At 49.1% G+C, this 24,381-nt stretch overlaps 1 protein-coding gene across 12 annotated transcripts in view; it reads right to left on the minus strand.

The window, feature by feature from the left end:
- The window catches only part of LOC149347898 (uncharacterized), a 483,015-nt gene that overhangs the window by 395,827 nt on the left and 62,807 nt on the right, over positions 1 to 24,381 (minus strand). For 6 of the 12 annotated variants that reach the window (XM_089587631.1, XM_089587632.1, XM_089587621.1 and 3 more), the window contains one exon: positions 923 to 1,006. In XM_089587631.1, the coding sequence (XP_089443757.1) occupies positions 923 to 1,006 (84 nt within the window). Of the gene's footprint in view, positions 1 to 922; positions 1,007 to 9,410; positions 9,630 to 14,811; positions 15,002 to 24,381 lie in introns of those variants that run through there. The other 6 variants (XM_089587645.1, XM_089587643.1, XM_089587640.1 and 3 more) reach the window with 6 other exon arrangements.

The raw sequence follows: 24,381 nt of genomic DNA on the forward strand, positions 1-24,381 counted from the left end.
TTAAGAATTGTGTAAAATACTAGTTGAAACACCCTATACATAAACCTTGTCAACGTATACTCATAAAACTCCTCCAACACAATGCACAACTTTGGCTGCTCTTCGCTGCACGGGTGACCCCGTAAAGTTTCGATTTGTCGAGAAGCAGCTCTTAGTAATTCACGCAGATAACGCACAGAGCCGTCTCATCTCGACACTGCTCAATTCCAACTTATTCCTTCCCGCGTCCGTGCTGGAAGAGCGTGTGAATGAATGAAAAGAAGGCTCAAGAAGGGAAGAATTTGGTATTGTGCGGCCCCAAAATTGCTTCCGGTGTTAAAGCGGTAAGAAGAATGACATTTTAGAAAGTCTTAAAAGTGATGAGGCCAGTAGTTACGGGTGCCTGCAAGCCTTTCAATAAGCCAGGAAGCTGAGAAAACTAGTTGAAAATGTTTTTATCATTAGTCAACCAAAATGACAAGGTTAGCGGGCCAGTGAAGATGCCAAAAGGCAGGGTTTTTCCCGCAACCTTTTCGCGTAGCTGCCATACATTAAAAATGAAGATATGATTTGACTTCATCCCGCTAGATAGCACGTCTTAGGTGTATTCTGTGGTTCTACACCGCTGATACTGCTATGCCGAAATAAGCGCTTTTCTCCCTAAAAAAATTTTTTTTATATTGCTGACTTACCGTGTGAAAAATCGAGTATATGCTGGGGGTGGGTTATTGAAATCGCGTCTCACGTCTACTCTCCTGCTGGAAAAACAATAGAAAGTGGCAGCAGTTCTTTTTTTTCCAAGCGACACCGATTTCTTCTCCCGCTGGCGGTTGTGACCCCGCATATATATGAGTAGCCCCAAGGAGATTCCGAGAGAGTCCAAAGTATTTGCAACAATGGCGTTGCACGATTCCTAGGAAGTGCATAGAAGACAGATACCAACCTTCCTTGGCTGCCGGAGCTTAGGACTGGGAAATCTTCATCCCAACTCCGACGAGCCTCCACATCGAAAGCACCGAGAGCTAGCCTGCAGAGACAAAAGTTTACATTGACGCGCACCGACATCGCACAATAAAATACACGAGCCTCTAGAATATTGCCTCTCATCGAAATTCGACCGCCGCGGCGGGGATCGAACTCGCGTCTTTCGGGTCAGCAGCCAAGAGCCACAACCACTCAGCCACCTCGGCGGTCTTGTGTAAGGTAACCCCAACTTAATCGAGAAGGTGCAACAACAGTAGCGGTTCCCCCAGCATCATTAATTCGTTACTGAAAGGGACCATTAAATGACGTTGTAGTGAAGGCTACATTGTCCGCGAACTTGCGATTTCGCTGTGGCGGTGCTGCGAGGAGGCACAGAGACCGACCTTGAGCCGTTGCCTAGCAACCGCCGCAGCTGGCGGACGCCGTGCGCTCGCCACGCCATCTGGCATGACGTCACACCGGGCGCCTCAGCGGGAAGCCTTCACCTCCACCGTTTGGTATGACGTCACACCACTTGCCTCGTCGTCGCGCCCGCCGCCTCCGCTCGCTTCACCGGTCGTGTTGCATGCCTGCTTTGCTACGTATGTCCTGGCATAGCCGAGCTAGGCCACTGTTTTTTTTATTAAGAAAAGCGCACGAACGATAAGTATTCCATCCCTCGTCACTGCTCCGCGAAAAAATAAAAATCTCTGCCTCTCCCGTAACCGAGAGTAGAGTAAGCATGAAATGTTCACGGGCATTAAGCATGAAATGTTCACGGGCATAACACGAAGCATACGCGGAAACGACGAGACGCAGGCCTGACAAGAATGTATATGCAGCGCGTTGAAAACTGTCTAAAGTGCGTGAAAGCGTTTTCCGCACCACTTTGCCTTATATGACACTGGTGACGTCACCACTGGATTACGTCACACATAAGTGATGACGAAGTAATGACAACTTAAAGAAAGACGCGCGCCGCAGCGACAACAGCGTCCGCGGAAGGAGACGCTGCTGAAAAAAAAACATAAGTACGAAGCCGCGTTCCCTCCACCACCACGCACTTCCCCACTCAGTAAGACGTTGCTCGTTTCATATACGTTGTGTCGAACATCCTAGACAGTTCCAACAATTGACAGGTTAATGACAGAACACGATGGATAGAAATACAATAATATAAATATGAAATAGCCTAATTAACCTTTCTAGTTAGACCGCATAAATCAATAAAACCGAGAACGAAATTGGTCGAGTTGGGGAGTCAAACCAGGGTTTCCGGAGTGCGATACGAGCACGCTAGCCACTCCGTAATGCCAGCTGAATGGTTTGGAATGAACAAAGGCGCGTCTAGCTAATACGGCGTCTTCGAACACTCCCATCTTCCCCCTTTCCCTTACGGCGAGGTGCAGGTGTCCACCCAGATATGCGAGAGAGATACATTTCCTTTCCTCAAAAAATAAATTTACCGTCCAGCAAGGCGTACAGCCGAATTGGCGATGGCGTTCTGTGGACTCCCTGGCAGCGTTGCAAGACGCTGTCGCGTTCCACTCTTACAGGCGAAGCTTAACATGTTAACCACACATCAGTAACACACGCAGACAGCCAATGGACGCGTCATTCGCTGGAAGCACTTGATTCATCATTCACAACCACATTCGTGACAGAATGCTGTACTAAGGCTTTCGCCTTGCACCACTTTAGTCGCCAAAGTGACTCCTAATTTTAGAGCGCAGCTCTTTGGCGTCCGTTCCTGGGTTTCGCGTCGTCGTCGGCGTCGGCCTCGTAACCAGCTCCGCCCCCCTTTCATCCCCCCAGCGCTAGCAGCGACCGACTGATAACGACCGACTGATACCGCTGGATGCCGCTGACGCCGCTAGAGAGTCAAGATAACGTGACTGCATAGAACACCTTCGCCGCCATGCAGAAAGAGGAGGAAAGGGTCCCCCCCCCCCTGTTCTTGTGTGGCGGATAGGGTGCTCTTCAGTTGCCGATGCGCCGGTTATTTCACGTAGGCCCCGGCACGTCGACGAATACGTGACCACCTTCCCACGGCTAGACCTGGTTCTTAGCGCTGCGGAAGCGAGGGTATCATATTGTTTGTGTCGGCATCGGCGGCGTTGTCCCTGAAACCAACTCCGCAGCTGGGGTTGACTCACTATCGAAAAGGTGAAACAGCTTATTTGCTGCGCTCAAATTTCGCATTAGGAAGTAACGTAATCGTCGGTAATTTTTTGACCCTCAAACTCTCTTTGCATATTAAAGTTTTTCACCACCACCACCGAACCGCACTGTAAAGGAAGGGAGGAACGCCACCACCCGTTCGGCGCAATACCATGCCGTTTGAACGCAACGCTCTTCGAACTACGATGTGCTTCACAGCGCACAGTGTACACCGCCGGCGTAATTTCTTTGTGAATGTCACAACCTTTAAGATCAACCAAAGGTAGAGATAAATTTTTCGTCGCGGAGATTGATAAGGAGCCCTTCCCGGAGGATGTTGACTGCGCATGTGAATACAGTCAACATGCGCTCACGTGACGAAGTGCAATCACGTGACTTTGTGCAAACCCAGGTTGGCACAAAATGTACAGGTCTCAGAGTTTGCTGCAGGTTTTACTTTAGGTTTTAGGCGTCGTCGAAAAGACAGCCAGCAGGGCGGCGACCGCTTTCGCAGAGTTCAGCGCATTACGGAGCAGAATTCGGATTTCATCAATGTGTTTAGAGGTTATGTTTTCGCCCGCTCTTAGACGCGAATGTTTTTATTGCGAAAGCAATACTACTTGCACTTTGCAGGGTGACCACCATCGTGCCGCGGCGGTGACCATCATTGACCTTCATTTGACCTTGATTGCATTAGTTGGATTAGATTGGATTACATTAGATTGGATTGGACTGGATTAGGTTGGATTACATTACATTACATTACATTAGAGTACATTACATTCGATTGGATTTGAGTGGATTGGATTGGATTGAATGGGATTGGATTGGATTGCATAACCGATGCATCACCACAAGTCTAACCACAAGCACCACCACCAGCTACACTACCAGCTGTACCATGGCGTAGGTACGGATATTGCTTTCGCAATTACCGGGCTTAACCAAGCTGAGCCACAGCGAATTTTCCGTTGGTCCGTGCACACCTGAGAAATCGCGAGAAAATAAAACATCCCAAGTTAGCGTTTGAATTGGTGGTGCCAGCTAGTACTGTCTCTAACCACTTTTCTCTCTGCGCAAGGCTTCTAATGATGATTGCAGTTTGTCATCATGTAAACAGTGCATTACAGGAAAACAGGACGAACAGGAGTGCTTATTGCGTCCTGCCTTACAGTGCACTGTTGACATGATATAAACCACCAACTTTCCCTACGTTATACGGTATCGAACTGGTATTTTCCACTTGCCAATCTACTTGGGATTCAGCGGATATTGTACATTTCATTGTAAAGCGTCAGTTACATTTTATCACCTAAGCGTCCTACAATAAATCTTTAGGAGCAAATTAAACTCTTCGCAAAGCGAAGAAGATGTTTTGCGCATATTTCGCTTTAGATTGGACTAAAGTGTTCAGGTTTTGTTGTTGAAGCAGTGATCACCACTTACCTACACCAAAGGCGCTTCTGCGGATGTTAAAGATCCTATCAAAGCTGCTTCCGCCCACTTCATAACGGTTTACTTCTCTCGAATGCGTCTTTGCATGTAAAAATATATTCGCAGTGACGAGTTAAGTGATTTACGCATTACTGACTACATGACGACAGCCGAAAAACGCGGATGAGAAACAGCGAATAACTCAATTTTTAGTAAGCGTTCGTTTTTTCTTGCACGCGCCCCTTAGTTGTTTTACCTGGCTTGCATGGTGGAGTGAAACACAAAGCGAGTCACACAAAACCTAAATATAGTGCTGTGTGGCATCATTAAGGAAAAAAAATTGCGGGCAGTTCAGCATCGCTAAGCACGAAATACGTGCGAAAGCACGCTGCGCCACCCAATTTCGGGGTGGAACAACGAAATTTTCAAAATATTTGGGTGGGCCACCCAAATCTTGGTGGTGTCCCAGCTCTGTTACTGATGTGGGTTCACTCAATTTCGAAACGTTTGGGGGTGGGCCACCCAAGTTTCGGGGGTGGACCAATTCCATTTTGAGACTAGGTCAAACCTGTATTCCAACTGGACACACCCAGGTTCACCGGCAGTCAGATTCAGCCAAGCTGATTCCAAAGGCAAATTTCGCGTGTCCTAACCATATCTGAGACATGCCTCATGTGCCATGCCGCGTGCTGGCATCCTTAGCCTGCAGGGCCATCCGCAAAAGTGAGTTTTACTTGGGCCATTGCCATACACAGCCATTCCCTTACTGAGTCTGGCTGAGGCACCATTTTCTTCGCATCAGACGTCTTTGAAACGGCCTTTTTTTTCTACGCGGGCATACATCGGCAATTGCCTGTTTTGTTAGGCTTTGAACCTCCGGATTAGTGCTTCCGGACTAAAATTTACACCTCCTGAGTTCTTTAACTGACACAGCGCAGCATGTGGGCGCCTTTCGAAGTTTCGCCTACCTTAAACGCAGCCCCCGCGGCCAACATAGAACCCGTGCACTTTAGCTCAGCAGTCAACCTTCTCGAGCAGCGGCCGAGAAATCGGAAGCGAAGAACATGATATACAGTGCCCTCTCTAGTATGGAGTGCACCCAGACCCTCAAGACTGCCTGGAACACTCGGTACAAGAGGAAGCTTTTTGCTTCAACAATAGCTACTACGCCATCAAGTGCACAGCCCAGTCACGAGTGCAAGTTATCGTGTAGCAGACCTACCCTTTCTCCTCCTCACCTGGGCCCCAATCCACTCCTCCCCCCCCCCCCCCCCCCCCCCCCCCCCCAGCGTGCTGCAGACACGGGAGGGCGGGTCGGGACGTGCGTCGGCGTCGCGGCCCACACCCACGTGACGAAGGCACTGTCGGAGCTCGTTCTGCTGCTCCCGGACACCCTCCATTACCTTCTGCAGCGAGCAGTGCATGAGCCTGACGGGAGACCGAGCAGCCGCCTGCAATGTCACAAAGAATAGCCGCCAGCAGCGGTAATGACGACAGATGCAACACTATTCCCTAAGCTGCCACAGCCGGGGTCCCCTGTTTACACCTTATTAACAAAATTGCAGTAGAACCCACTTTTGCACGGCGCTTCAGAATGCTATCTGTTACTCTGAATACTTTACTGACTTTCCTCTCCCACATGGTGCCAATGCTACTTTTTTCCTAGTTGTAGATCCAACTCCGAGTGGTTTGCGCAAGAGAGACCATTCCATGGACCAGTTCAGAGATGTTCTTTTCGAACTTGAAACATCTATAGGTGGCCCTATTGTGATACATTCCAGCGGCTAAAAAGACAGGGACGAAGGTAGTGCGTACGTACAAGTGCTTATTTCAGTACCACCGACGGACGTCTGATGCCCACTGTCGGAGCAGACGACAACTAATACAGGACTTGTCCGCTCCGACAGGGGGCGTCTGGCGTCCGTGGGTGACTTCATTACTGCGCATACAGCCACCGCTGCGCACGACTAGCGGAACAACAAAATTAAAATCATTAAAATTATTTATTAGATATGTTAAGTCTACGGTGAAACACCCAGTGCGTTAGGTAAGTAGAGAACGCTTCTTTAACTGGCCACAAAGAACACAGAAGTAACAATGAGTGTCATCACACATATAGAGAGGACAATCACTAAACCAACAATCTGTAAATAAACAGAGCAATCACCACGCGTTCTCTTCCGCCCCTTCCAAACGGTAGTTTATGTGGGGAAGCTGGTCGTCTACTGAGCAGGAGCACCCGGGTTCGAAACCGAACGCGGCGGCCGCGTTTCGATGGAGGCGAAGCGCCAAAGACGCCCGTCTCCTGTGCGATGTCAGTGCGTATGTCAATGCGCATTACAGCAGTGCCTCCTTTATAAGTGCCTGCAGGGTGAGGGACCGAGTGGCCTCCTGCCTTCTCCCCCAAACCGGGTAATGCAGCGCCGCCCCGCGCCTACGACGCCGAACTACCCTCCAACGAACAGTACTTGTAGAAATTTGCGCTTCTCTTTTCAGCGAAAATATTTTCACAAGTAACGGAGAAACGTCAGCATTAATAACATTTATGAATAATACTACAAAATAACAAAAAATTCAGGGGGCACTTTGGCTCTCTAAAGTGCTGCAAGGCGAAAGCGTTTCCTGGCGCACTGTTTGTTTTTTTTGTTTCATATTTTTTGTTTTTATTGCTCCTTTATTTATTTTTATTTTTGTTTATTTTCTTATTTTTATTTTTGATTTTTTCTTTTCTTGACTTTATTCCTTTTATTTTACTTATGAAACCCAGGCATTCACTAGATGCGCCGTTATTCATGCTCGAACCTTCAGCCTTCGTGGCGTAGTGGTAGCGTCTCTGCTTCAAATGCCGGAGGCCCTGGTTCGATTCCCACCCTCGGCGCAGGTTCTTTTTAAGCAGTGACGCCGAAAGGCGGAAAAATCTGCCGACGCGTCTGTCGACACCGCTGCCGACAGCGTCTGTTGACACGGCTGCTGACAGGGTCTGCTAACGACAGTACGAGGCATTAAATAGACTTTCGCCTTAAAACGTGCGTGATTGTCTCTCCGACTACTGGCCTCCCACTGGAATGGTGGAAACAAATTCAGGGGGCACTTTGGCTCTCCAAAGTGCTGCAAGGCGAAAGCGTTTCTTGGCCACTGTTTGTTTCTATTTACTTTTTATTTTTCATAGTTTGTTTTGATTTATTTTTTGCTCCTTTTCTTAATTTTTATTGTTTTTTAATTTTTATTTTCACATCTTATTTTTATTTTGTTTTTGTTTCTGTTTATTTTCTTATTTTAATTTTTATTTTCCTTTTTTTTTACTTTACTCCTTTCATTTCATTTATGAAGCCCATGCATTCACTAGATGCGCCTTCATTCATGCTGGAACCTTGAGCCTTTTAAGCAGTGCCGCCGAAAGGTGGCCGAATCTGCCGACGCGTCTGTCGACACTCCTGCCGACGCGTCTGCTAACGACAGTATGAGGCATTAAAGGCTTTCGCCTTAATATTCGTCCAATGGCCCTGAGAGCAGCATAGTACATGCGTTCCACGAGTCGGCGTCGCCGGCTTCCCGGCGGGACGCTACGGACGGTTCCGCGGTTATTTCATAGCAGATGTGTTTACGTTCTTCCGCACAAGTAGTATTATGAAGGACTCCTGCATTTCAGGAGTGAGCTCGAAGGAGCAGGATGAAGTTTCGAACAGTCGGAACCATAAGGCCAACGGCACGGTCACCCGTGCCCGAAAAGGGCCTGGGCAGCGGCCAGAGTCCGACAAACGAATTCGCCATCCCATTGCTATATTTAAACACAAAATTCATTCTAAATGTTTTAGAGCGCAGCTCTTTGGCGTCCGTTCCTGGGTTTCGCGTCGTCGTCGGCGTCGGCCTCGTAACCAGCTCCGCCCCCCTCTCATCCCCCCAGCGCTATCGGCGTCAGCGGCATCAGTCAGTCGCTGCTATCTCTTCCCTCCTCCCTTTATCGTGTTGTCCGCTTGCTGCGCGCGCTTCTGCCCCCATCGTTTGCCGCTGGGTGTACACGCCGACCCCCTTCCCCCTCTTCCTGCGAGTCTCCGGTTGTCAAAGCGCCGGCTCGAACTTAATTCCTTTCTTCGCTCCTCCTCCAATGCAACCCCTGTGCGGTGGCAATCAGAGAGCCAGATCGGTGGCGGCGGATCTGTATATGTGCACCGCCCGAGCCGAAATTGCGAATACGTGTGAAAAATAAAAAAAAATTCTGTGATAGCGCATACATGTGTTGCTCGATTTCTTTGCCTCAATCTATCGAAAAGGTGAAACAGCTTATTTGCTGCGCTCAAATTTCGCATTAGGAAGTAACGTAATCGTCGGTAATTTTTTATCGATGCACACACCAATGGACAGCGTACTTGGCGTTTCAGTAGTACGCGGCGCTCCTCGGTGCTAGGGTAGGGCTAGTCGCAGAGCTCGTGCATGTGGCCGCCATACCCTCCTCGACTGAATGAGCGGAGGGAAACCGAATCACCGCCATCTTGCATCACTTCAAGCCGTTAGGCTTAACGAAGGCTGTGAATCCCCGCTAAAATATCTCGCAGCCGAAGCACGCGTTCCAGAATCACGTCGCCCACGCAAATGCCGCCAACATCTCGTTACCGGCCATAGACTGAACGACAGACGCGGAGAGTTCATCGGCTAAACTAGCAGAGAAGTGCGTTTAACTCTGCGACGCAGCTGTGTCCAAAAAACGGAAAGCTTTCATCGCCGGTCAAATAAAAACATAAGCTGCGCAATGATGGCCAGATGCTCAAACCATACTGCACCGGAGTAACCTTGTCTCGCTGTGGACCACCTGCCTACCTTCGCAGCCCTGGTAGATGGTATCGTTTCCCACTACTAGTGGACGCTGCAGACCTCACCTTATGCGATGACGTGTCGATCCGCCGCAATGACAGCCGCTGTGGAAAGCTGTTGCTTGTCGCATGTATAACTCCAGGTGTCCTCCAGAGTGTATCCGTCAGCGTCCAGGAGCCCCCGATGCGCCTTCTGATGAAGGCCGGTCTCGGACTCCAGACAGTGCGCAGTGGCATCCTCCTGGACTGACGTTGGTGACGTGTCTGGTTAGGCGGATGGTTGATCTGTGGGAAGGCCACGTAAGCGGAGCACCGCGCGATCACGTGCTTTCCTCCTCTCTCTCCTTTCTGTCTCTACAAGTATCGCGCTCCCCCTTGCGTCAGTCTTCTGTCCCACCTCCTCAGTTCCCTCTCCCTCACGGAAATTGGTTTTGAGGAAAGGAAACACCTAATCGCTGCTGAACATCTAGCTATAATCTAGGTAGTACACACCCGAACAGCGCCGACAGTACAGAGCTGGACGGACGGAAAGGAGGAAAAGAGAGACGCCGGAGTGGAAAAAGAGATGCTGCAGTGGAGTTGCGGCGCCCGCGTTTCAATGGAGGCGAAGCGCAAAGGGCGTTCACACACTGTGCGGCGTCAGTAGATGTTAAAGATCCCCAGGTTTGGTTTGGTTCTGTTTTGGTTTATTGGGGTTTAACGTCCCAAAGCAACTCAGGCTGTGAGAGACGCCGTAGTGAAGGGCTCCGGAAATTTCGACCACCTGGCGTTCTCTAACGGGCACTGACATCACACAGTACACGGGCCTCTAGAATTTCGCCATCATCGAAATTCGGCCGCCGCGGCCGGGATCAAAGGTGGCCGAATAATTCTCGAGCAGTCAACTATGGTACCCCTATCTTTCTATATTTTTTCACCTTTGCCCTTCCCTCACGACGTGGTTAAGCGTCCACCAAGATTGAGATAGTTACTCCCTCTTTAATTTCCTGATAATCACCCCGCCGCTGTGGCTCAGGGGTTACGGCGCTCTGCTGCTGACCTGAAAGACGCGACTTCGATCCCGGCCGCGGCGGCCGGATTTCGATGAAGGAGAAATTCTAGAGGCCCGAGTACTGTACGATGTCACTGCAAGTTAAAGAACCCCAGGTGGTCGAAATTTCCGGAGCCCTTCATTACGGCGTCCCTCATAACCTGAGTTGCTTTGGGACGTAAAACCCCAATAAACCAAACCAATTTCCTGATAATTGGTTATGCATTCAGTTGTGTCCCGCCGCAGTGGCTAAGGCGGTCGTCTACTGAGCCGGAATACCCGGGTTCGGACCCGACCGCGGCGGCCGCGTTTCGATGGAGGCGAAACGCATAAGGCGCCCATGTGCTGTGCGATGTCAGTGGATATTACAGCAGTACCTCCTTCGTACATTGCCTGCAGGCTGTGTGTCCGAGTGGCCGCCTGTCCCTATCCCCTCCCCCAAACTGGGTGATAGCGCCGCCTTGCGTCCACGACGCCCAACTGCCCTCTAAAGAAAACACTTCTTAATAGAAATGTGCGTTTTTTTCTTTTAGACGGAAATATTTTCACAAATAACATAAAATATCAGCATTAATGGTATTAAAAAATCAGGGGGCACTTTGGCTACTGGCGCACTGTTTGTTTCTAATTATTTTTTATTTTTCATATTTCGTTTTTTATTTATTTTTGCTCTTCTTTTTATTGTTTTTAATTTTTATTTTCGTGCCTTTTTTATTTTGTTTTCATTTCTGTTTCTTTCCTTATTTTTATTTTTTCTTTCCTTCACTTTATTCCTTTTTTTTATTTGTGGAACCCATGCATTCACTAGATGCGCCTTTATTCATGCTCGAACCTTGAGCCTTCGTGGCGGAGTGGTAGCGTCTCCGCTTCAAATACCAATGGCTCTGGTTCGAATGTAGCCCCGTCCTGTCCTCATTTTTCTGTGTCCTGTTTCAACGCTACGTTTGTTCGTTCAGATTCTGGTTCGAATCCCACCCTCGGCACAGTTTCTTTTTAAGCAGTGACGCCGAAAGGCGGACAAATTTGCCGACGTGTCTGTCGACACCGCTGCCGACAGCGTCTGCTAACGATAGTATGAGGCGTTAAAGGCTTTCGCGTTAAAATTAATGCTAGAAATATAAAACTTATGAGGATGGCTAAAAGAGGTGCGCCACTGCACGGTCCCTCAGTGAAGCACACGGACAACCAAAATACTGTATGGATGGGCGGGGTGCAGCCGGCACTGTACTAAATGTTAAACTAGTAAAGATTCAAAAGGTGGTCGAAATTACCCTGAAGCCCTCCACTGCGGCACCTCTCTTTCCTCTTTCCCACTTTCTTCCCCTTTCTCTCGGCGCGGCTGGGGTGTCCACACTTGCCATGCCTCTGCTTTTCTCAAATCCCATTTTCAATTTTTTGAAGTGAAAGCTTCGCTACGCTAGGGTAAAGCCAGTTTCGCGGTGGCCCCCAGTTTCACCTTCAAAAGAATGACCTTGAGCTTCGAAAGCAAAAGAAACGTGCATAACTGGCCCCCCGGGGAAAATGGACACTTCAGTCGTGCTTTAAGATCCGTGGCTGTAGTGACAGATGTGCGCTGCATGCGTTGGCATTGACAACGTTGTGGCACAAACGGGGCACTGAAGTCATAGGCCGTTAGCGTTCATTGGTGTTGGCGTGGGCTGCGTTTTAGACTACGATGATTTTTTTTTTTTAATGAAAGGAAGTGCATAACTGGCTCCCTGGGCCAGTGGACGCCTGAATCGCGCTTTGAGATACGGGGGGTGATGAGACACAGAGAGATGTAGGCTGCTAGCGATAGCGCTGACAACGCTGTAGTAGACACATGGTACAGCAGCGATAGGCCGCAGCGGTCACTGGGTGAGCGAACTCTCGCGATCAACCATTATAACTGCCACCTGCCAGGGTGGGTGCCCTGCCTATCCACTGTCCGGAACGCGCTCAGCGTTACAGACGCCAAGCCGCTTATAGTTAGTTGCCCGATACGCAGTAGCTTTCGCCCTCTAACCAGGTTTATCAGTAGTTGGACCGTAGCTATTTTGCAAATGAAAACGTCCTGGTGTGCATTACCAATGTTTCCACCATCCCGAGTGTAGGCAATAGTAGTAGTCAGGTTGAAAAGTGTAGTGCTTACCATTCACCCATTAACGGTCAGTGACCATCAAGCTGGGCTTATGTCAGCCATGGAAAACTTCAATACGTCCTGCAGCCCACACAATAAGCTTGGCAGGTGCCTTCATGGCGACTATTCAGTGCAGCTAAATATTTCCGACAAGAATTCCGCTACAGCAGCCGCCGCTTCCATCTAACCAGTGTAGCATTGTTCGCTGTAGAGTCGGAAATAACCTCATTTTAACACAAACCTACCGCAATTTACGCCAGAAACTTGTCAGCGGTGCCTTTCTCTTAGCCGGCAGCGTCCAACCTCAATAAGCAGCTATGCGTTCTAGGTAGGTGGCGTTTGAATCCCAATTACAGTCGACGGCAGTAAAAACTCAATATAAAGCAAATAAGTGTCCGTTTGAGAAGGCAACGTTCCGGTTTGGTTTTGGTTTATGGGGTTTAACGTCCCAAAGCAACTCAGGCAATGAGGGACGCCGTAGTGAAGGGCTCCAGCGTTCCGTCCCTGGCCAGTGGCTTTTGAATCCCAATGACAGTCGACGACGTTCAAAACTCAATCTAAAGTAAACAAGTGTCCGTTTGAGAAGGCTGCGTTCCACACAGTCGGTAGAGTTCCATTTTCAGTCGGTGGCGTTCCATTCTCTCATATAAGACCCACCCTCAGTCGACAGTGTTCAAGTCACAGTCGGTATATCGTCCCATGACTTGCGGCGACGAGCGACAACCATTAAAGAGAACAGATTTGTAATCGGCTGCGTATCGAGACGCCGAAACGTGGCACAGTTCGCGCCGCCTCTTCTTGCAATGGGAATGACCGCGGAAAATGACAAGTTGGAGGCGTCCAGCATCACTCACTCCTGGACGCGGGCGATGAAACGCCGAAGACACGGGCACAGAAGTGCACGTGTTGGCAAACTCTCTGAGAGCGGACAAAACGTACTCGATGGTCTCGCTACTTACCGGCCACTGGAATGCTGGAAAATGTTCACGCAATGGCCGTGACAGCAGTGTCGTACGAGTTCCATGCGTCGGCGTCGGCGGCTTCCTGACCGGACGCTACACGAGCGTTTCGGCGGGTATTAACGCGACAGCATGAAGGGCCCCGTGTCGCAGAAGAGCCGGTGTCGTCGTCGGCGGTGTTGGCCGTGAGCGAAAAATCCCAGAAGCATTAACAAATAAAACAGAATAGGAAATCGGTCAAGTTGGGGAATCGAACCACGGTCTCCGGAGTGCGAGGCGAGCAAGCTAACCACTCTGCCATGCCAGCTCGATGGTTTGGAATGAACAAAGGCGCGTCTAGTGAACACGGTATTGTCTTGGGTGTCTTGGGTGCTTTAGAAACATGTACTACTGTGGTGTATATTCCTCTCGGGTGTCCACCGAGTTACAAGAGAGGCGTCGTTTCCTTTCCAACGGACAAGGCGTCGCGCCGAACGGGCGATAGCGTTCCGTGGACCCCTTGTCAACGCTACATCACGCTGCCGCGTCCCACTCTTAAAGACAAAGCTTAAGCGTCTTGCAATTTTTTCGCAGATGTGTTTACGTTCTTCTCCCTCACGGGGAATATAATGAAGGTCGTCAGTGTTTCAGGAGTGAACTGGAAGGCGCAAGATGTACTCGTAAAATTTTCTCGAACAGCCGGAACCACTAGGCCTACGGCACGTTCGCCCGTCCCCAAAACTTGGGCAGCTACCGGTCTCCAAAAAACGTATTCACCATCCCATTCGTACATTTAAACACGATATATTCTTTTATTCTAAACGTGTTTATCAATGCACACCCATGGAAGGTGTTATTGACGTTTCAGTAGAACGCAGCAATTCGCGACGCTAGGCCTAGTTGCAAAGGCTAGTACGTACTACATGTGGCCGCCATAGCCTCCCCGGCCGAAGGGGCGGCGGAGAAGTTAATCGCCGCCATATTGAGCAACTTCAGTCCGTCAGGCTTAGCGAAATCCTCGATCCCTTCTAAAACACCTCGCCGCCGAAGCACGCGGTCCAGAATCAGCACGCATACGCAAATGCCGGCAGCATCTCGTTAGCGGCCATAGACTGAAAGACTGACGCGGGCTAAACGCAGATAGTTTCATCGTCTAAATAAGCAGACAAGTCCGTCGAACTCTGCAACGCAGCTGCATCAAAACAACTCACAACACTTTGATCGCCGAGCAAATGAAAATGTAGGCTGCTGAATGATGCCCAGATGCTCAAACCATACCGCACCGGAGTAACATTGTCTCGCTGTGGACCCACCTGCCTATCTTCGCAGCCCTGATAGATGGTATCGTTTCCTATTACTAGTGGACGCTGGAGTGCTCACCTTATGCGATGACGTGTCAATCCACCGCAGTGACAGCCGCTGTGGAAAGCTGTTGCCTATCGCATGCATAGCTCCAGGTGTCCTCTAGAGTGTCTCAGTTAACTGTCCGTCTCAGGCTCCGGACAACGCGCACTGACCTCCTCCAGCTCCCACTTTGCAGACGCGTCTGGTTAGGCGGATGGTTGCGCTGTAGGAAGGTCACGTCAGCAGACCATTGCGTGATCACGTGCTTTCCTTCTCTCTCTCTCCTTTAAGTATCGCGCTCCCCTTTGCGTCACTCTTCTGTGCCACCTCCTCAGTTCTACCCCAATCACGGAAATTGGCTTTGAGGAAAGTACAGGCGCGATCACGGCTGTACGTACATCTAGGCACACACCCGATACGCGCCGTCAGTGAAGATATGAAGGACAGAGTGAAAGAAGGAATAGAGAAAGAGGCGCCGTTGTGGAGTTCCATACATACACGGCGCCCGCGTTTATCGATGGAGGCGGAACGCAAAACGCGTTCATATGTTCTGCGGTGTCAGTGCACGTTAAAGATCTCCAGATGGTCGAAATTATCTATTAAGGCGAAAACCTTTAATGGCTCATACTGTCGTGACCAAGACGTGTTAGCAAATTTGTCCGCGTTTCAGATTCGTCGAAATGGTCGTGACGTCCCTGCGCGCGAATTTTGACGGGTGTCCACCAAAACATGTGAGACAGTTACTGCGTAATTTCCTTTCCTCAAATACAATTTTCATTTTCTTCATTACGGCCCCTCTTTCTCTTTCTTCTTTCAGTCCACTTGCTCTCTTCCTGTACAGTGGGGATCAGCTGCCCACCGAGATGACAGAGAATTACAGCGCCATTTCCTTTCCTAAAAAAGCGTTGCGTTCAAAGGGCAACGCATCGCGCCGAACGTATGGTGACGTTCCGTGGACTCCCTGGCAGCGCTACAACACGCTGTAGTGTTCCACTCCTCAAGGCAAAGATTAAGCGCCATTAATTGGCAGTTAATTAATGCACCAACCGATTGTGAAGTGAACAATCGCGTAGCAGAATGCAGCGCTCAGGCTTTCGCCTTTAACCACTTTAGCCCCTAAAGTTCCTCGTAATTTTTACGGCACCCCTTTGTGTCTGCTTTCACTTCCGCCATACTCCCCTCACGGCACGGTTGTGTCCACCAAGAAGTGGGACAGTTATTCAGCCTTTCATTTCCTGATAATCAGTTGTGCTCTTGTGCTTCTTTTTAAAGCATGAAATGCTTTTAGCTCCCGTTGTCGGCAGTGTGGTGACGTCACGCCGAGACCGAGAGCCAACATCCGGGCACTGAATTCCACTCATCCTAGCACTGAAACGAGAACATCCGGGCACCGTACGAGATTTAACGAGACTCTCTAAGCCCTCCTACAGGACCGGTATACAAGCGCTGGTATCTTTGCGCCGAACGGGTGGTGACGTTCCTCCCTTCCCTTACGGTGCAGTTCGGGTGTCCACCGGGATGACAGAGAATTACTGTGCCATTTTCTTTCCTCAAAAAGCCTTGCGTTCAAAATGCAAGGCATCGCGCCGAACGGGTGGTGGCGTTCCTCCCTTCCTGTACGGTGCGGTTCGGGTGTCCACCGAGATGACAGAGGATTACTGCGCCATTTCCTTTCCTCAAAAAGCCTTGCGTTCAAAGGGAAAGAGAGAGAGAGAAAAAACTTATTTATAGTGTTTGACGAGGAAGGCTCCCTTCTGGCGCAGGCGGGTTGCTGTCGCTTGGTGGCCTTGATCTCTTGGATCTCGGCAACCTGGTCAGCTCTCTCTGTGAGCTACTTTTGCTGCCTCAGGTCCGAGCTGCGCAGCGCGCTCTCCCACTGCTCCTCTGTGGTTATTCCGCTTAAAGGGTTTTTACTGCAGGCCCACATGATGTGGTTGAGGTTAGCATACTCTCCGCAGCTTTGGCATTCTGCAGAGTATATATCTGGATGAATTATGGCTAGTATTGCGGGGCATGGGAATGTGTGCGTTCGGAGCTGCCTGAAAGTGGTTGCCTGCTCTTGCGTGAGCGTGGGGTTGGGAAGGGGATATTCCAATCTGCTTCTTTGATAGAAAGTCGTGATTTCACTAAAAGTGAGTAGATGGTCCATCGCTGAGCTGGCCCCATGGTTTTGGAACGCGTCTGGTCCTGCCCGGATAGTTAGTTATCGGGTTATGTTGTTGACCTTTTCGTTCGCTGGGAGGCCAGAATGTGCGGGAGTCCATATTATTTTGGCTCGAGTTTTTGGGCGGTATTTGCTAATTAGTTTTGCGGCCGGGGATACTCTGCCTTTTATGAAGTTATTTATCGCAGTTTTTGAGTCGCTTATTATGGTCTTTTTCTGCGATACTTTTATGCACATGGCGTATGCTATTGCTGCTTCTTCTGCTTCTTCTGGACTTTTCGCTGGTATGGTCGCCGCTGCTATACATTCTCCTTTGTGGTCAGCTATAGCCACAACATATACCTCTTTGTGCCTGTACTCGGCAGCGTCGACATACAGCGCTGACCTGTCGTCTTTAAGTTTATTGCGCATATTTGCCGCGCGGGCTTTCCTTCTGCTGGTGTTGTGAGAGGGATGCATGTTTTTTGGGAGGGGTGTTATTATGATACGTTCCCTTATTTCCCCATCGAGATCCATGATTCCATGCTTACTCTACTCTCGGTTACGGGAGAGGCAGTGTTTTTTTCCGACACGCGGCGCTTACAACTACTACGACGCCGAAGGCTTTTCGTCCGAACGACCTGTGCAGACCTTTCTATCGGGCTAGAGGGTTGTCGAAACGCCTCCTCTCTGGACTGTTGGAAACCGGTCCCTCCGCCGCTTCCATCGTGCTACCGCGAGGTGCCCACTGAAGTCCAGTGAACAATATGGCAGCGAACAGGGAACACTTGTTGGAAAGTACGCGGGGTACAGGCAAAAACCTAGCATGCCTAACCCACGCCAAACGATCCTGCATTCGAAGCCAACTCGCGTATGCGCATATTTCAAAGCGTGCGCGTCGCTTGTGGTAAGAAACATTTCTGTTAGTAACCGGAGACTAGCTCAGCACTTACGAAGCGAAAAGCTTCACTAGGCTTATCAGCACCGCGCTTCGCGTGAGCCGGAGGCCAGATTTGTCACTTCTACGCATGCGCGAAACTGAGCGACGTCATGCACGGCGCAGGTGGCCGCCGACTCCGTAATAAAAAAAGAATAGAAATAAGCATAGAAACGAGAATAAAAAAAGAAAGAAAAGAAATAAAATATCAGAAATGAAACAAATAAAAGACAAACAGTGCGCCGGGAAACACTCATACCTCGATGGACAGGCGAATCGCGCCGTAAGGGAAGGAAAATGATAAGAACATAGGTTTTAAGGAAAGGAAACGACGCCTGTCTCTCTCATATATCCGCGCAAGGGGTCCCGAATGACACTCAGCTAGGCGCCAGGTGCACAGGGCAGCTCCCACGTCGGCACAGAGAGCCCGAAGATCTCCGCCGCTGCGCGAGCCTCCTGGACAGCCCGAAGCTGGCCGTGTAGTGAAGCACTTTTTAGCACTTTGTCCCAATGTTCCTTGTTCTTGGAGTAGGCGTCACTCGATGCACAACCGCACAGCATATGGTTCAAGTCTGCACGGCCACTGCACTGTTCACTTACATGTTGTCCGTCGTAGTCTGTCTTTATGAGAACAAAAGTAACTGCGCAAATGGACGGGACAAGAGAAAGAGAACCACACGGGACAAACGCTCTTGTCCCGTCCTTTTGCGCAGTTACTTTTGTTCTCATAATGTCGTACCAACTAGCCCCTCACCGCACTCTTCGTAGTCTGTCTGTCTCTCATATCTTGGTGTGCACCCGAAAGGAATGGACGCCACAGTGCATGTCTCTAAAGCAACCTTCTAAGACAGGATCGTATTCACTATACGCGCGTCTCCTCCTCCGCCTCCGTACAGGCAGTGTGTACGTGAACGGCCGAACGCACCACCGTTATCGTGGTGCTCCCAGTGCATTGTGCGCGAACTGTGACAGCCATGACGTCAAACCAAGCGTAACTGAACCTTTTCGCTTGTATATCCAGGCTTAACCAGAGCTAAGCCACTGCCTAATTTTTTCAACCTGCGCTCGTATAGTTGGTAGCAACGGCGCGGCTACGGCGGTCTACTAGGTTGTCTTAAATGAAACCGAGAAAGCACGAGGTATACAGGTCTGCAGTGTCAAAATATGGGGCGATACAGCATACCCGATCGCTAAGTGCAAGAAAAAGAACGACGGGATGCACGACGCGAGGCAGCTTTTTCCCATGACGAACCTTTGTGATGTGCTGGCTCTCGCCCAGCCACTTCAGTGCGGAGAACGCCGAACATTGCTGGACACTGAAGCCATGCAGTTACTTAGAATGAGCCATACAAAAGTGATCTTCACTGGTAATACCTGAAAAAATGCTTTTTTATTCGCTTGGCTTTAAGAGAGGTGCACAGGCGAATGGATAGAAGTTTACCTCGAGCTACAACGAAGTTACGTTTGCTCTGCAGAGCTAAATATTTTAAGTCATTCGGCTTGATAACTGGTTTATGGTCCGGTATTTGCTATTTTCGTCAGGTTCTGATTGACCAGCAATTGTAAAATTCAGGTAATGTACGAAATAACACTGCATAATTTTGCCGATAACATAGCGAAGTTTAATCGTTTTCTAGGATATGTGGTGAAAAAATGTACATGTTGAAGCTCGTGGAAGCGAAAATAAAGAAAAAACTACGCAAGTAGTACTTTTTTCGGGCTAGTTCATTGTGACATGAGTGAAACAGCGCGAGAGACGCCCGAAGGCGAAACGAAGAAGGGACAGGAAAGAGCGCTGATTTTTTTTTCTGACAACTGAATTTTATTCAGTGAAACTCGTACAATGTATAGGAAGGCAGTGGCAAAGATAATCAGATGCAGTCAACGTCATATGGTGTAAAGAGCCGTAAAAGCGATAAAACATAAAAGGGTGATAAAGCTAAGGGTCAACTGAATCTCAAAAGGGATGATAACAAAATGAAAAAAAAGTACACTTGATAACTATAAACAGTTAATGTAACAAGGTATAAAGAGCCATAAAAACGGATAAAACATCAATAGCATGTAACAAGGATAAAACCGATAAAAACTGACGAAAAGAAATGTGGAAAGAATAAAAACTGACTGAATGTGACAACGTGGAGCTAAAAAAAATGCACAGACCTTAACAATAAAACGATGAAACAGTAACACTCAATGATTGAAACACGCGTAGTCAGCAATAAAAAATTTAGCAATGTTGTTCCGAAAAGGCAAGTTCACTCCCGTACAATGCTCTTGACGCGTCACTGACACATTCCAAGCCCTTTCTCTTTATATAGAAGGCTTGCTTCAACTCCCGGGCTACGCTGTCCCTACTTCTATCTAGAACAACAGTTTCGCGTAAAAGAGACATGCATTTGCATTCTTTGCAATGAAGCTCTAGATTAGAGCCAGTGCCTTTTTCAAGTGAGCGCTCGTGTTCACTTAAACGTTTGTTCAAGCACCTTCCGCTTTGTCCAATATAAACTTTGTAGCATGTAAGCGGAATGTGGTAGATCACCCCTTCCCTACACCTGCCGAACTTGTTGGCATGCTTCACGCCACAGGTTTGTTCTCCTGGTTTTTCGTTATTAATTCTATGACACAACGTAGCTAGCTTACAAGGGGCAGAAAACACTACGGGAATCTTATATTTCTTGGCAACTTTTTTTCAAATTATGTGTTACACAGTGGGAATACAGGACAACGGCTGGTGTCGCCCTCTGGTTGCTTTCGTATAATCCTACTGCCGGACTACAGTGCTACTCTGTTTTGTTTTTTTTTTAAGCCCTAAGAGATTCCCGGGACGTAGTCCGGGTGATTGCCACCTGAAAACGGTGCCCTGCGTTCAATTTACGATCACATCCACATGGAATGTCGCGTCCAGGCTTCTCATAATGAGAGCCCGACAGAACGCGAACAAGCTGCAGACGTTGATTCCTGCCCTGTTCGCCACGCGACTGAAGAGCAAACATGCGGATTAAGAGACGCAAACTATCATATTTCGATGCAGAAATGCAATACTAGCCGCGCAGCCGATCCGTCGCCGAACTTTTCCCCCTCCACGGCCGTTGCGCATCGCATTGGCCCATATCTAAATGCGATAAACTTGTGGAAACTTGTGCCGCTGCCTTTCTTCAGCATTGCGGTTCAACCACCGGCACCTCGCTCTAGGGAGGGAACTGCGAGGAGGGCGGTGGGAAGCAACGAGAGGGAGGGAGGGAAAAAGGGAGAGGCTTACGACGACTGGATTGCCCATCCGTCCGCGCTACAGTGAACTAGGAAGCCGTCGGCTACCCCCGCCATCCTTCCCGTACGTGCGAGCCGCTGCAAAATTCTCTGCAGGGTTTTGACCCCACATTCCCAGAGGGCATGCATGGACACAAAAGCTCATATCCTTCTCTTTCCTACCTATCTTCTCCAGCATCGCCAAAAAAAAAGTTGTTCCCTTTAGCGAAGCACACCAACCTGCAGGGGGGGGGGGGGGGGGGTAAAGTGGCCCACGCCTTGCATTGTGCGCAGAGGGGCTATGGGCTCCCTGGAAATCTGCATGTTTAAAAAAAAAATAAACGTGTTCCAAGAGCGCTACGTTTGGTTAGCTATGGTGGCATCTTTTTGTTTTGCTTGCTTTCTTTGCTTTCATAAACCACAACTTGAAAATTTGAGGAATTCTGATTCAGAGGATTAAGTTAATTTCGAACCAAAAACCGTCGTTCTGAGACTGCTTTCGTTTTCACACATCCTGCTCTTTCCACAAAAGGCGAGGGAGATTGGTCATACTCCCACCATTGTATTCTTTTCCGGGAAGGAGAATGCCCCTTAATTTGCGTGAACCTGAATGGGTGGCAGTTGGCGGAAGGCCCCATGCTGCCTAATTACCGCCACCAATAGCTGTCTGGACTCAATTCTCGCGTTCGCATCCCTGCTCTGAAGACAAAAGGAGAGAGCGGAAGCGACGGTTCTCCTACATTTCTTCAAAGGTGCACTGAAGAGGATTCTGAACATGCCTTTTTGCCGCGGGAACTCGATCCACACGTTCCTAGCATTCTTAGAAACAGTGACTTATTGCCCTGTGTAGCCGATTTCCCCAATTAAAACGAATTAACGTCCGGCTCCCGCCTTTTTTTTTTTTAATTCTGCCTCGTACGGTGGGCGGAGTCGACCAACGCGTGGAGCGCCTTTCACCCAGTCCTGTGGAAGCTTTGCTTTGGCTTTATTTTGTTTTTTAGGTTTCTGTGAATAAATAGTTTCATTCGCAGATAATATAGCCGCAAAATAAGCCCGAAGAAATAAAAGTACGCGCGGACTATTTGCTACTGCGCGCTACTACGTATTACTCCGCCGATGGCAGAGCGGCAAGCCGCCACGGGACTGGGTGAAAGGCGCTCCACGCGTTGGTCGACTCTGCCCACCGTAAGGGGCAGAATTTTAAAAAAAAGGCGGGAGCCGGACGTTAATTCGATTTAATTGGGGAAATCGGCCACACAGGGCAGTAAATCGCAGTTTCTAAGAAAGCTCGGAACGTGTAGATCGAGTTCCCGCGGAAAAAGGACAAGTTCAGATTCCTCTTCAGTGCACCTTTAAGGTGGCGGTTCCACTGCCGCCATCTTGCGAGTAGTTCATATTCTGCCACCAGGCTACGACACTGATCCGTCACTGAGAAAGTGTCTACCCGTCTTGCCCCCAGCGACCCGAGACTGGTTTTGGTTGAGATGTTGAGATACGTGTCCGGTCCTTTCTTGACCCGTGCACCTGTGCTGCGTGAGGGTTCTTTTGTTGCTGCGCCTGCCTTCAGAGGATTACAAACGAACCATGGCAAGCCCGGCTGCTAGTCCTCGTCGTGCGTGGGGGGAGGTGTTGGCTGGGGTGGTTCCGCATGCTTCTTTCTCTGCCTGTCCCTTGCCAAAGCCAAAGAGAGTGGGGCGAGCCGGGGCAAAGAGGGTACCGTCTTTGTCCAAACGGCGTCAGAGGTGAGGTGATCCTTGTTCGGGATAAGGATGCCAGCACGGGAACAGAGGACCGTTTCCTTCTCTCTCTTGTTTAGCCTTGGCTAAATAGCCGCAGAAAGCTGTACCGTCGATGTTACTATCTGGAGGGCCTCCTTTGAGGGAATGTGCCGTTTCGTTCTTGAGTTTTACGCGACTACAGACTTTCCTGTTTTCAATGTCGTGACATATATTAGTGGGAGCAAAGAAAAAGAAAAAAATAATGCTGCCCAGCCCGCATCGCAAAAGGCACAACGTCGACACAGTGGAAACTTGGGAGAGTTAGTGATAACTGTCGACATAATTGCACAGAGCAAATTAGTAAGTAAGCGAAAAGAGGAAGCGGACGCCAAAAATAAGGAAGGTGTGAAATAAAGAAAATTAATTATGTTTATGTCCCATGTATATATTTCTAGCGTTTTTTTTCAATGAACCTTATAGTTGAAATCGGTGCCTTTCTTGTGTCCTTCCTTCTGCCCTCGTCTTTTGCGCGTTCAATCACTTCGTCACTGTTGATGCATAGTAATATTAGTAGTAGTCGGAACACTCCTGGTCTAGAGTGTAACCTGCTAACTATAGCGCTGAAAAAAAATATATTTTTTTTATCAAATGATATTGCATCTATGATAAGAAAACTATAACAAAGACAGCTATACAATTTAGTCAACGCTCAGCGTATGCCTGTCCAACCTTATAAACTATGGTTGGTAAAGAAAAAGGCAGAGAGAAGTGGGCAATTGTCAATTTCTGTTTACCCTTGAGATGAATCGACATTGCGCAAGAGACGTGAAATTGCTATTGAGAGGGTTAGCACCGCAGGGTGTCGGAATGTGTTTACCTCAGAAGCAAATATTCGTCGTACATGCGGCGGCACCTTGCAACCAATTCCGATCAACTTCGACGGAACTTTGCCAAGGCTCACAAAAATGCAGTATACAGATGCATACCATTCACGAGGCGGACTCGAGACTTTTTTATAGACATTGTACGAAGAAGAACGGGGGGGCGAGGTGTGCAGGAATGCTGCCAAAAAAAAGGGGTCGGCTACAAAGCCATAGTTCTGTAGGCACTTAGGGCGACCCCCTCCCTCGTTTGGACCCTCAACTGCGTGCTCTTATTCATTTTAGACGTACGTCTTTCTTGTATCCAGTTTGCATCATTAGGTTGCTTATTCCCTCCAGAATTTTCCATCGCGTGTTGAAATGTATATCTTTCTAACCTTGTGTCGATTTGCCTCGATTTGGTTGGGTCAAAGATTGAAAAAGTGCGCCCGCGTATGTGTGTGTGTATGCGTGCGTGTCCACGCGCGCGTACCTGGAAACTGTAGGAACAGCTGATATTTTCACACCGTCTCTTGTCAGGAAACTATAGCCTCGTTTACATGAACCCGACTTCGGCGGGTCGAGCCAGGAGATCGAGTTGAGCAAGGTCAGCCCAACTTGACTGCATGTTTACATGAACTCGATTTTAGCGAGTCGCGACCGGTTCAACAGCAGCGGCACCAAGCGTCGAACGGCGCA

Source organism: Amblyomma mixtum, chromosome 4, assembly GCF_055824585.1.
Source record: "Amblyomma mixtum isolate Tamu chromosome 4, ASM5582458v1, whole genome shotgun sequence".
NCBI classification, from domain to species: domain Eukaryota; kingdom Metazoa; phylum Arthropoda; class Arachnida; order Ixodida; family Ixodidae; genus Amblyomma; species Amblyomma mixtum.